Below are 13,934 nucleotides of genomic sequence, written 5' to 3' on the forward strand. Positions count from 1 at the left end.
ATGTTATGAGTGTAAACTCGGTAAAATGGAACAACAAAGAGCGAAGAGATTGCATTTTCTCCGTCTCCAAAAATGGATTGTCTTCGTTGGGTTTGGTTATTGGGATGCAGATAGGAGATGGATCGACTATCACGATCTGAAATTGTGGATTAATTATTGGATTCGGGCGTTAGTCGATCCTTTGTCCTAACCCCGACCCTTTTCTTTCTGTAGATCAACTACATATTGCAAATTAGCAATTTAGCAATGTAAACCTAAGAAGACATAAGCTTGTGTGTTTACTTGCTAAAAATCACGCTGTCGTATTTATCGCTATTCGTTTTGTCGTTTCCGCCATCCGCGGACATTTGGACGGGAGGAAATCTAAATTAGCCTCTAAAAAGCTTAGTGCGCTCAGGAATACGAGACCTTATATCGTTTGCTTGTATAAAACGCAATTTTGGCTCACATGGAGTCCACACGTCTGAGCGAGAGTTCCACTTGACCGTATTAGAATCTTTGATGACTGGACTTTTCGAGCAGGTCTTCCTAGCGTTGTTTAGAGATGTGATAAGTATTCATAGGAGTTGTTCGGATTAATACTGAAGCTAAGGTTCGTTATCGGAAGTCGTGATACCACTCGTATCACCTCAACGTCTGTCATTCCATAAAAGACTGTTATTGAGGGCAATTTTTGCCGCGCACCACCACTATGTGAAACCGTATGCCCCTGTTTTGGAAAAAAATGTAAAGTACATTGGATTTATTTCTTAAGGATTTATTTCTTTACAATCTAGAAAAACATGAAAGTATTCTTATACCGCCACTGAATTTTGTTTTTTCGACCTATTTTGCTTGATGTTAATACAAAACAGTGTGATTTACCTTCTGCGATATATTTGAACAGCAATAAGACATTAGTGTTTTGTTTATTATGTTTACTGCAACTTTATTATTACAATAAATAGCACAATCTTCAGTTTGGTGAAGACTCAAGAACAAAGGAACTATTTGAGCGCTGGATTTGATTTATCCTGGCACTATAAATATGTTCATAACCTAATCCATATGATATGTCACGCAATACATGTATAAAATAATTAATAATAATTTTTAATTAAACAAAACTATTAGTTTCGGCTTTCAATAGCGTAAATATTAATGTTGATAACTTTGAAGAAATAAGTAAAAACATTATTACAATTATTTCAGTTTCCTGAGCCAATAAATTATTATAAAAAATATAGGGCGTCTTATCTTCATGCAACGTCATAGTATTTTCATTTTCTTGTCTTGGGGTATTACGTACGGGGTACGTAATATAATGTTACAAATAGATTATTATTAATACGTAAGTATTCCTTACATAGCAGTCGTCTCTATAGTTTATCTGCATTTAAATTTAATTGGTGTATGTGATTGTAAATAATGTTTCACAAAGCAGCGCCCGTTCGGGGAAAGAATTATTTATTGAAGCAAATTGCCTACTATTCTACATCTAAGGTATGTTATATAAATCAACATCTAATTAGGTATAATATTTTGACGTAATAAATTAATTTTTGTAAGTCGCCTTATAAAATAGAACACCTTAAATTATAAAATAATTACTTTACTTAATAAAAAGCTTAATTAAAAAAATATAACGGAAATGTTTATTTTTTTAATTAACAATTTTCAATTACATTTTAACAATAACTCAATTGGTAATCTATCCGTTATTCTATTACATATATTTAATTTAATTTTACATATTTAAAATATCCTATGGCTTAAGATAATTTTATATGTTTTTCCGGAATATAATATTAATAATGTTCTTCTTGTGGAATTTATTCTAACAAAAATATGATATCATGAATGAATGAAAGATGAACTTTCATACCTGAGGTCGTAGGTTCGATCCTCGGCTGTACCAATGGACTTCTTTCTATGTGCGCATTTAACAGTAGCTCGAACGGTGAAGGAAAACATCGTGAGAAAACCGACATGTCTTAGACCCAAAAAGTCGACGACTTGTGTCAGGTACTGGAGGCTGATCACCTATTTGATTTAAAAATTAAAATAATAAAACATATTCAGAAATCTGACGCCAAGACCTAAAGATATTGTAGTGCCACTGATTTATTTTTATTTTTTCTTTACAAAAATTAATACAAAATATTCAAAAAAATACTTCCTTCGTTTAGCAAGATACAGAGAAATATATTTTTAGAGATTTTTAAAATATTTATGTGACCCGCGGGAAATTAGCACCTATTTTCATATTGGTAATGATTTTAATTGCACCAGATATAACGATATCTATTCTTAAAATTCCATAAAATGAAGATAAGCTGACGTTACGATGGAAACAACTTTTTAATCAGCTTTTATCAATATTTATTATTTTCTTTGGTCTGTATCTCGAAGGTGTGTTAAGTTCTTTATACACAACAAGTAAGAAGGTCAATTGGATGTAAATAATAAATAACTTTTTAAAGTATAGCCCTATTGTATGAGACACGGGACTTTTCACATTTTACTTACAAGATTTACATTGTAATTAAAAATAAAAACTTCATTTATTCTTATGGTAGGTTACGTTATATATACTCATGAAAGTCAGTATATAAAATGACGGTTCTAAATTTACATCTATTGCCAGTTCTCAAATCAAGGGACGAGAGAAATCGTCCGAGAAGAACTTGCAACTTGAACAAACTTTGAATTTCTACAAAAATTAGGCTCATCATTATATAGATTTTTTTACCGTTTATTTAATATACAGTACTTTGTATAAAAATACGTAACTTACATGCTAATAAATAAATATTTTTATGCTAGAGAGTTGTTCAAAATTACAAAATGTAGGGTAGGGTACATTTTGTAAAAACCTGGTTTAGGGCTTTATTAAGAAATATTTTTTATTACGTATGTTACAATTAATTGTAATGGATTGTGAAGCCTTAATAAGTTGAAAACCATAATTTTTTTATTAGCATCGTCGTGTAATAGCAATACGCAGAGAGGACCAGTCAGTATGGGAGAGACGAGCGCCATTTTCTCCCTCCAATGTCAGCCGGCTCGTACGACAGGGCGTGAAAGTTATTGTTCAGCCCTCGAATCGGAGAGCATATCCTATGCAGGTAAAACTGCTACGAAAGTTGCATTATCTTATAAATATTTCTTTATATGCTTCGTCTTTTCTGTGGCTTATCGTTTGAGCTTAGCTTCAGTGATACTAGCCATTTTTAATGCGCTTGTTAACAATGATGTTAGTAAGATATCGTAAACATCTGAATACGCCCAAATTTTAAGTACTGTAGGGTATTTTGCCATGTATTTGCGTTTATACCCCAATTTTACAAAAAAATATATATTTGCAGTCCTACATAAATGCTGGCGCTGTAGTTCAGGAAGACATCAGCGAAGCAGGCGTAATATTTGGCGTAAAGCAAGTGCCGATTGATCTTCTTATACCGAATAAGACATATTGTTTCTTTTCACATACTATTAAAGCCCAGGAAGCGAATATGCCAATGCTAGATGCTATATTAGCAAAGGTAAAGTATGAATAAAATATATAAATACACAGAAATATTTATATGAGGAAACAAATATATTTGTATATTGCCATTGGATATAAATTGATATATTCTACAGTAAACATAACAAATATTTACACCAAATTATTATTTTTTAATATTTTATATTTTTTCTCTACATAACTTTGTACCGAAAGGTGTGTACACCGTTCGGTACAAAGTTACACGTATTTTAATCATTTTTTCCAGAACATTCGTTTAATAGACTATGAGAAGTTGATGGATGATTCTGGAAACCGTGTGGTAGCTTTTGGCAAATATGCTGGGGTTGCTGGTATGATTAATATTTTACACGGACTTGGACTAAGATTACTTGCTTTGGGACACCACACGCCGTTTATGGTTAGTAATTGGATATTAAGAAGTCGCGAGTTTATAGTCATAGTAATTCAGAAATGAGACTTAAAATTAAGTCTGATTCCGGACGAAATAAATATATTGAAATGTGACAAGCGGCAGTCATAGTTAGTGCTTAGTCTTGTTTATGAATCGCTCTCTATGGTTCTAGAAATAGACAAGTTTCAAAAAAATATCTTACTATTTTTTTTAAAGAATTAAGTAGGCGTTCATTATGATATGATATCGCAGATATTGTTAAAAAAATACGTAAAAACATTATTTAACTATCTATGATAATATTCTTTCTTATCAATGTAACCCATTTAAAGATATTGAGTAAGCTACTAGATTAAAATTCGCCGATAATTTCTTAATCTCTTTAATTAAACTAGCAAATACATAATCTTAAGAACAACAATGAGTTGACTGAATGAATGACTCTATAAAACATTCTATATTATGTAATTCTGTAGCACGTTGGTCCAGCGCACAACTATCGCAGCTCAAGTATGGCTCGTCAAGCCATCCGAGACGCCGGATATGAAGTATCCTTAGGGATGATGCCCAAATCCTTGGGACCTCTCACTTTTGTTTTCACTGGATCAGGCAATGTATCACAGGTGAGAGTGTAGTGAACTAATGAAAACTTTTATGTACATATATTTTTGGTACCGGAACGAAAAAAATCATCATACTTTTCTTTGATTAATGTATTCCTGTCTTATAGTTAATGTAGATTATTTTAATTATTTTTAATAAAAATAGACCTCAAATTAATAACCTCCATCGTTATTTTTTAAGTTGTTAAAAAATCCGCTATTAAGCTGTGGTATACAATTACAATGTCTATAAGGTAGTTAGAAGGATATGTACTATCCTATTACATTGGATGCTATCCTAGTACCTTTACAATACTTATTAAACTAATTTTTAGGGCAGTCAAGAAATCTTTCAAGAGCTACCACACGAATATGTACCACCAGAAATGTTGAGGAAGGTCGCTGAGCATGGAAGTGAGTTTACTTAGTCAATATTCTTGCAATTATTGACCTCCTTGGATATGACAATGAATCGCCAATGTTATTTATACAACTACTGATAAGATACAGTTAGGAAGGCTACAAACATGCACCCTGATAAGCTTTTTTATTTACTAAGGAGACTTTCTGAACTATTAAGAACATTTCCTTATAAACAAGGTGTATGTAAAGAAAATAGATAAAAAAGTAAGGTATTCGTTTCTTACTTACATTATGATAGACATAAATAGTAGTTTAAATGTAATTAAAGTATAGTTTTTTATTTCAAAGATAGTAAAATAATGCATAATGGATATTTTTCGCGTAGGTCCGAACAAAATTTATGGCTGTGAAGTAAGACGCCGTCACCATTTGGTACGAAAGAATGGAGGTGGCTATGATCCTCAAGAATACGAGGAACATCCAGAAAGATACATCTCTACATTCGCACAAAAGGTAATCGCGGCAAATGATATTAGGAACATAATTATTGCAAATTCTTTTTTTTATTTATTAGTATAAAAACTATATATTTTATTGGAGATGTTCCTAATAATCTTATCGATAAATAATTGATAACAATTTTTATTATTTACCCTGTAATCTATTTTGAAGTATTAATCAAGGTTAGTACATAATTTATGAATTAGATTTCATATTTATTATTTTATGATCAGTTCTTTACTATTAAATTTGTAGTAACGTTTTCAAACAATATTATAGCAGCTAAATATTCTACTTATTGATCAATAAATTGTAAAATATTTACCTACAATTTATTAGAGATGAAACTGTTGGAAAAAGTTTAACAAGATGTCACGATATTTAACTGAAATATTTCCAACTTAACGCCATCTATCGGCACGAAGTTACATATACATGCATAAAATATTAATATTGCTTAAAAGTACTTACATGTCAATTTTATTTCACATACAGAAGTTTAACTGCTAATTTTGTTATCCAAGAAATATAGCGTAACTCGTCAAAATTAAAATACTTTATTTGAATGGTGGAAAATTATATTACAATTTGCTTAATAATAATGCAGTGGTGTCTGAGATCTAGCCTTATTGAAGTTTTACTTAAGAGATGTCGACGTTCTGCAGACATAAACATAGACTGTCTAATAACAAATTTTTTTATAGATTGCCCCATACACATCAGTATTAGTAAACTGTATCTACTGGGCTGTGGACAGTCCAAAGCTGCTAACGATACCTGATGCTAAACATCTTCTACTCCCTTCACATACACCATGGCTGCCGACCAGTGTCGGTGCACCAGCTTTACCCCACAGGTGTTTTTGCTAACTATTTATTTATTTATTTATTAACACTTCGTTGCATTACATAAAAGGAAAATATTAAACATAATTTAATGACAAGCAACTGGCGGCCTTATCGCTTTAGAGCGATTTCTTCCAGACATAAATATGCTACATACATAAGAATTTTTTGTTTGTTGAAGCAAGTCAATACTTTTTTTAACTAAAAAACTTATATACATATAATATTTCTTCAATTGTAGGCCGTAGCAGATAACTACACAACGATCAGTTTATAATCATATTAATAACGAAAAAGCTACTAATTATTGAATTTTATACGGTAGAATGCTGGCAATCTGCGACATATCGGCTGATCCAGGCGGGTCTATCGAATTCATGAACGAATGTACCACCATCGATACACCATTTTGTCTTTACGATGCTGACAGAAATAAAGATACTAAGAGGTAACGGAAAAGAAACAACTTTTCAAATTTTACTCTTTTCTTTGGGTAGTTTTTTAATATTTAAACTATTATTACTAATTTAAATTGACGAGATTAACCAAAAACTTAATTTCAGGAGACTGAAATATTTAACATGAATTTTAAGTAATATTAAATCTTCCCATACGAATCCTGTTGAACAGTTACATAAATAGTTTAAGCTCTTAATTGGCATACTTAATGAATTTCTTTTCAGTTTCAAAGGCCCTGGAGTTCTAGTATGCTCCATTGACAACATGCCAACACAACTCCCGAGAGAATCCACAGATTTCTTTGGAGACCTTCTCTTACCATACGCTGAAGATATAATGAGTTCTGACGCATCACGACCACTTAACGATCACAAATTCGCACAAGCCGTACAAGGGGTAAGGTCTTAACTGTATATGGAATTAGCTAGTTGCCCTGTTTCAACACCTAAGGGTGTTAAATTAGAATTTAGTTTTAAAAAAAAATACAACACTTCCCTACATTATAGCTATCACTATCATTTCACTTAGGTTTGGAGAGAATAATTAAATCATGAAATAGACTTAATTAAATTTCTCTAAAAATTAAGTTCTATGAACAAGTAGTAAACGCACAACACCATTGAAGATTTTAGGGGTGTATTTTTACGTTAGTGAGTTAAGTTGGAGTAACCGAGTACTTTTCCTGAATCCAGCCATGTTAAGTAAAATGAAAATATTAAGGTACACAAGAATACATATGTGGAAAATCATTAAAAAAATCTAATTTGAACTAAGGATGATTTGTAATTTTATTCTAAATTTATATAGAATACAATTACATTCCCGTATCCCGTTGTCGTTTTGGACTTCATATGGCGTATTATAATCGTCATAGAAATCGGCGTTATGAAAGTAATATCTCCTATTAATTTGCCGATATATTAATAAACATTAAACAATTCTATCTACGCAATACATATTGTTAAGTTTATCGCTTCCATTAATAAAGAAAGATAACTCGCCCTGAATACTTTCACTAGATAAAGGTTGATGGACATTTGGTAAGATGTTTATATTATTAACAGTCTATTTACAAACTGATTAACTCTATTCTATCATATTTACTGATAGTTCTAATGATTTTCCCTTATATACGGATATTAATTTCAATGCAATATTCCCCGCTGTAGTTTTCTACGTGTGAGCAGTGGACGTCTTTAGGCAACCAGGCTAGAAATTCTATCCACATTTACGATTTGTTTTAGAATATTATTACTTGCAAGGGTATTTACAAAACTCCAGCTCTAGTATGAGTTGAGATAGTATAATAACATAAATGGATATACAGATATCCATCACACATCCATCTCACTTGCAATTCAGGTGTCACCAGAAGGAAGTCTGGTTATTTAGAAGACTAAGTCGTGGTGACTGTGTTAAAGGCTGATTGGACATGAAAATGCTACTTCAGAGAATCAAATCATTTAATGTATAGCACCAACCACAGCCCGCTCTTCGAACTACGGAGCATGGACTATGGGTGTAATTGAATAATTTTTCTATGGGGATGGAGTTTCATAGACCTCATGTATATCTAGGAAACTCCATCTATCAACTATAAAGTATATCTTTTACTTTACATAACTGTCAATCCGGGCTATGTTTTTTTATAAAATATACAAACTATCCTATCTGTTTGTTTTCCACACCTCACATATAAAACGATAAGAATGATAAAATTAAATGAAAAATTACATATTATCTATACAGTCTGTTCTGTTACAGGCTATTATCACAAGCAACGGTCAACTCACGCCTGCATTTGAATACATCAATGAGTTGAGAATGTCTAACAAGTAAGTTTATTTTTATTTAATTGTCAATGAATTGTTTTAGAGCTATACATTTTTAGCATTACATACATCATTCTTAATATTTAACATACTTCCAGTCGTTCCCGTCATAAGGTAGAAGGCCATGACCAGCAAGTGCCAATTGTCATCCTCGGCAGTGGATTAGTGTCTGCCCCTGTCGTTGAATACCTCGCAAGAGACAAGAATGTTGCAGTAACTATAGGTATTTTTCATTATTTTCTTGATCTATCACTACGTCTTAATTGTATCGCAAATCTGGTGTTAATTTTTTAAATAAGTGTTTTCTGTTTCATAATATATAAAATAGTTTACTGACACAATTTTATTTTCTTTCCGTGTTTTACTAACTACCTATTTAGTACAGAATCTAATAATGATCTATCAGACATCTACACGTGCTTTCTTTGATTCTATATTAACTACTTTAGATATTTTAATCATTTCAATTTAAAGAGAAAGCTGGACAATAAATCGTCCGATTCGAATATAAAAACAAAAACCCTACGTGGGTATAATACGTACATTTTATATTAAACTCGACGTGGGTATTTTCTAAAACTTTCACTGCGTCATCAGATAGGATTCTACAAACGAATGATGAATACGTCCTTGCTACGTTAGCTCTTCAATACTTAGTTTTATGATTGGTATAGATACCGGCAAACATCTTCATCTTGCCTGCGCAGGAGCGATTTTAAGGGAGGGGGGGCGGCGGATATGATATGTCCATCGCGTGATTGGTAGATCAGTTGACGTTTGTGTCCCGCGCTGCGATACGATGCGCAAACATTCCCCCACTCCCTTGTTTAATCCTCGAAAAGTTTGCCGGTATCTGTGGAGTTATTATTTTTTTTATGTTTGAAGCATCACAATTCAAAGAGGAAGCAGACGCTCTAGCTGAAAAGTACAACGTCCGCTCTGAATATCTTCAAGCGAATGATGAAAACGCTCTCGCTGCGTTAGCATCAAAGGCGCGAGTTGTCGTTTCACTACTTCCTTATGACTTACATGCGGCCGTTGCAAGAGCATGTGTTAGTGCAGGAGCTCACATGGTGACCGCTTCGTATGTTCAACCTGAAGTAAAGGAGTTGCACGATGTGTGAGTATACTTTTGACATTTGCCACGATAGAACGCATTATTGAAAAAAGAAATATTTTTAATTATAATGGTTTTGAATGTTTAAGTATGTGAGAGATACCACTATGAGAGACTTATTGAATTAATTGCTTTGTTAATAATAACTACTGATAATGTTTACAAACCAGTTACCGTAAATAGTAACAATTTTGTGTAAAAATTGTTATTAAAAACAAAATCAATATTAGTTTCAAATCAAACATTTTCAGAGCCAAAGAAGCTGGCATTACAATTCTAAACGAGGTCGGCCTCGACCCAGGCATCGATCACCTTTTGGCACTTGAATGTATCCATGATGTCCAGAGCCACGGTGGTAGAATTGACTCCTTCGTCTCTTACTGTGGTGGTATGTACCATTTGCAGTCTGTTTTGGTCTTTTCATTGGAATTACTTAGTTTATATTGTCATTAATTTACGCGAGTACTAGACATTATTAATATCAAATTTTTAGATGTCAATCGATTGTTGGAAGGCACATTACCACTAATTTAATCCAGTACACTGTATAAAAATGTTTTTCTAGGTCTACCTGCGCCTGAATTCAGTGACAATGCTCTCCGGTACAAATTCTCATGGAACCCACGCGGAGTTCTCCTCAACACTATTTCCGCGGCTAAATATCTTAGCAAAGGACAGGTGAAGTAGACTTTACTAGTGCAATATTAGTAACTTTTTATTATTCGTTTTTCCTAATAAAACTTTTCTCAGAAGTTACCTAAAAATTACTTTTAGTAGAAATGCTTCGACAATTCAATTGTAGTTTTCTATGTTGATTTTAGTAATTTACATTTTTAACTACTCCATATTTTATTGACACTTTATTTTACACGGCATTGATCTAGCTAATGTAATCTCTTCGGTATAAGAACTTTTTAGCTGATATCTGCATTATTAAAAAATTATTTAACAAAATTAAAGCAACTTCAAATACCTGTCAGCTTCATTAACCTAGTTACTAGTATAAAGTGTATGTACATTATACATATAATCCAGTTATACGTAAATACCCAATATCTAAATAGGTACTAAAAGGTATCTGAAGTAACTTGACTGTGTATTAAAATCCCTGTATGAAACTCTCGATAAATACATAAACACTTGCTTGGAAACCTAAGATACTGAAATACAATTCCAAAATACCTATCACAATTTTTCAAGCAGAACTTACAGAGAAACAATACTTTCTTATAATGACTTTTCAGATTGTCGAAGTACTAAGCGGTGGAGAACTTATGTCCGTGGCGCGAGAACTTGACTTCCTACCCGGGTTTGCTTTCGAAGGATTCCCTAACAGAGATAGTACTTCATATTCTACTTTATATGGAATAGAGGACGCTCATACTATGTTCAGAGGGACTTTGAGGTACAGAGGTAATGTAATCTAAGAACGTTTCTTATACACGACAAGGTTTTATGTACTTAACTTCTTTCATTAGTGAGATGTGTAAGAATAAGTTTTTAACTGAATAATTGTCTATATTTTTAGGTTTTGCGGAAACTATTAAGGCTCTACAGCTTTTCGGCCTTATAGATCCGAATCCTCATCCGTCTCTACACCCTGAAGGACCACAAATTACTTGGGTGAGTACATAATTGTACTCAGGCATGATTTAAAGTCTAGACTTAGCAGCATGTACGACTTCCGTATTTTACCTACCCATACATACTTAGGTATTTTTTAAACTTACCCCCGGAGTCATTAATTAGAACTTTACGCTTACTTAAGCCATAATGATTTAAATAACTTTTCATATCGCTAAAAAAGTTTTTCATGCAATTTTATTTCTCTTTCATCTTTAGAGAGAATTTGCCTGTGAACTGCTTGGTTTAATGGATTGTTCAATATTCTACGAGAACCTTAAGACTCGGCTAGTGGAACGTATAGGCACAAATGGTGCTCAGGCCATAGAGTCCCTGGGCTTTCTTAGCGACGAACCTATTATCAAGTGCAGCTCACCGCTAAACACTATTAGCCATTACCTTAGCAAGAGACTTCAGCTTGGTATGTATTTTTTGTTTACGCTGTGACAAAAAGGGACAGGCAAGTACTTACTACGTTATTTTTTGACTTGATTTCGTTCTTATAAAGTGAAGAAGAATATTGAAATTCTATACCGTCTCATCGAAATAAAATAATATGACACACTTTGAGATTAAAACTAAATAAACTTTAATATGATAAGCGCGTGAATAATTAAAAATACTCATAGAGCTTGAAAATTGGTTTTGTCATAATTTTAATTATTAGAGCCTTACAAATGATAATAAATGTTAAAGAAATCTTCGAGCGAGAAAAGAACGAGTATCATCGTTCTTATGACTGCTGTTTGATTCTGTGGTCGATTCGTTTTCGGTCTATGACCTAATCTATGACCTCAGTTTGCTGACGTCATTATCTTCAACAATTTATCCGCTGGTCCTGTTTTTCTTAAAATTCAGGTAGTGTTATTGATTTTCGGGCTACGGTTGTTGCTTTGTCAACAATTGGTCCCTGTCTCTCTCTTCTCTCTCCTATCCTCAGTCCTTGCGAATCTTCCTGAACCACTACTTAGGTGCTACCCTCGTCCCTCGTTCCTTGTTAATCTCTCCGTCATATAATTTGGTGAAATGACTATATACATAGCTTCATAGGTCTCAAAATTATTATCTTTCGTTTTTTATTAGATGCCTTTATTATTATTTAATGCCATTTTGATAATAATTGGTTAGAAAGTTTCTATTCTAGAAGTGTCTTCTACAGGGTTGTCTGATCGCTTAGTACCGATGCACGCGTTGTGTATGTAAAAATGTTTTATGTGCAATACAGTATAAATAAATAATTTACACTATAAAAGCGAGCTTTATTCCTATTATAGAGAAAGATGAAACAGACTTCGTGGTGCTCCGCCATGAGATAGGTGTGACATGGAGTGACGGTAGGAAAGAGAGACGTGAAGTGACAATGACGGTGCGAGGGGATCCCGCTACTCATACTGCCATGGCCCGTACTGTTGGTCTACCCACAGCTATTGCTGCGAAGATGGTTCTCGATGGTAAGTTATAAGTAAGCGTCCGATCACCGTACGGCACGGCTCCATAAATCTATCTACTTAAGAAACACACAAATTATATCTTAGAGCCGGGCCTAAATTACACGCTAGTAAAAGGGTCAGACCGACCCTTCCGCTATCTGCTCATCTGGCTGCTAGGGTAGTTTCTTAAACTATATTGCTGTCCGTAATTTTCTCCCCTCAGTGGAAGTTGTTTTCTACTGCTGAGGTTTATCCATCAGGCCCTCTATGCGCATTCGTAATAATACCATGCTGCTAATGATTGCACCGTCTTCCACGTTCTTTTCGTAACAAAAATTCACGTCAAAATCGACCCCATAACCCATAACTTCAGATAACATGTATTCTTTCGTTTTTTTCTCAGCTATTAAGAGCTATTAAGCTCAGAGGCACTCGCCCTTCTTAATTCTTGACTTTTTAATCTAGTATTGTTTTGTCAAAACGGATTCGTTAGAGTTTAATCCTTTATCTATATCTCACTTCTTTTAGGAAAATCATTTTTTGCTTATTAATTAAGACTAAATAATTTTTTCAGGTGAAATTCAAGAGCGAGGCGTCGTCCTGCCCTTCGCACCTGTGGTTTACAAGTCTCTCCTATCTCGATTACGTTCAGATGGCATTACTGCAAGGGAGGTATCAGTACCTCTTAACTGAAATGATGAATCAAGATAGTGTACGAAAAAATAGATATAGGACTTTTACAAAATTAAAATGAAAAGTAGCATGAAATTTAAAAATCTATTAAGATAATAATTGTATAATATTCATGTAAATGATGATGGTATTGGTAAAATTATTAATTTGAGACTTTTTCGAGTATTCTATTGTATTTATTATTAATGTTTTAGAAAACGACTGACTTTTCATAATACTATTATTTAATGCGTAATGAGTTTTTATTTTATTACGTTTAGATAGTTTATATAATTTAATGCTTGTGATTTTACTAAGTAGACCAATTTTGTATAAAAATTACATATTTTTAAAACAAATGTATAATCGCATGTAGATAAATAATGTTTTGTTTAAGTACACGCTCTCATATAATTGTGTTTATATTAGATAAACTTTAGGTTAAGTTAAACGCAATTTATAAATAAATTTATAGAAATTATTTAGGTATTTCATTTCTAGTACTAAGCTAACATTCCTTATGTTATATTATATATAACATAAGGAATGTTACATAAAATATAACTTACATAGAATATGAAATATTTT

The 13,934-nt window shown here is 32.8% G+C and overlaps 1 protein-coding gene across 1 annotated transcript; it reads left to right on the forward strand.

Annotated features, from left to right (window-relative positions):
• Positions 1-1,317: 1,317 nt before the first annotated feature.
• On the forward strand, positions 1,318-13,827 carry LOC111001125 (alpha-aminoadipic semialdehyde synthase, mitochondrial). Its single transcript, XM_022270841.2, has 20 exons — positions 1,318-1,482; positions 2,961-3,107; positions 3,348-3,524; positions 3,756-3,908; positions 4,379-4,525; positions 4,840-4,918; positions 5,253-5,380; positions 6,073-6,224; positions 6,539-6,661; positions 6,897-7,068; positions 8,437-8,507; positions 8,603-8,727; positions 9,390-9,624; positions 9,873-10,009; positions 10,187-10,299; positions 10,866-11,034; positions 11,150-11,244; positions 11,464-11,665; positions 12,519-12,695; positions 13,249-13,827. The coding sequence occupies exons 1-20, from the start codon at positions 1,408-1,410 to the stop codon at positions 13,365-13,367; spliced, it is 2,796 nt and encodes a 931-aa protein (XP_022126533.1). The 5' UTR covers positions 1,318-1,407; the 3' UTR covers positions 13,368-13,827.
• The last annotated feature ends 107 nt before the right edge of the window (positions 13,828-13,934 follow it).

The sequence above is a fragment of the Pieris rapae genome, chromosome 9 (genome assembly GCF_905147795.1).
Source record: "Pieris rapae chromosome 9, ilPieRapa1.1, whole genome shotgun sequence".
Lineage (NCBI taxonomy): Eukaryota > Metazoa > Arthropoda > Insecta > Lepidoptera > Pieridae > Pieris > Pieris rapae.

What these genes read in the sequence shown, in the direction of transcription:
- LOC111001125 (XM_022270841.2), top strand. Translation starts at nt 1,408, where the DNA reads ATGTTTCACAAAGCAGCGCCCGTTCGGGGAAAGAATTATTTATTGAAG. An exon ending in CCTACTATTCTACATCTAAG is followed by an intron (nt 1,483 to 2,960) that starts GTATGTTATATA and finishes TTTTTTTATTAG; the next exon opens with CATCGTCGTGTAATAGCAAT. An exon ending in TGCGAAGATGGTTCTCGATG is followed by an intron (nt 12,696 to 13,248) that starts GTAAGTTATAAG and finishes TAATTTTTTCAG; the next exon opens with GTGAAATTCAAGAGCGAGGC.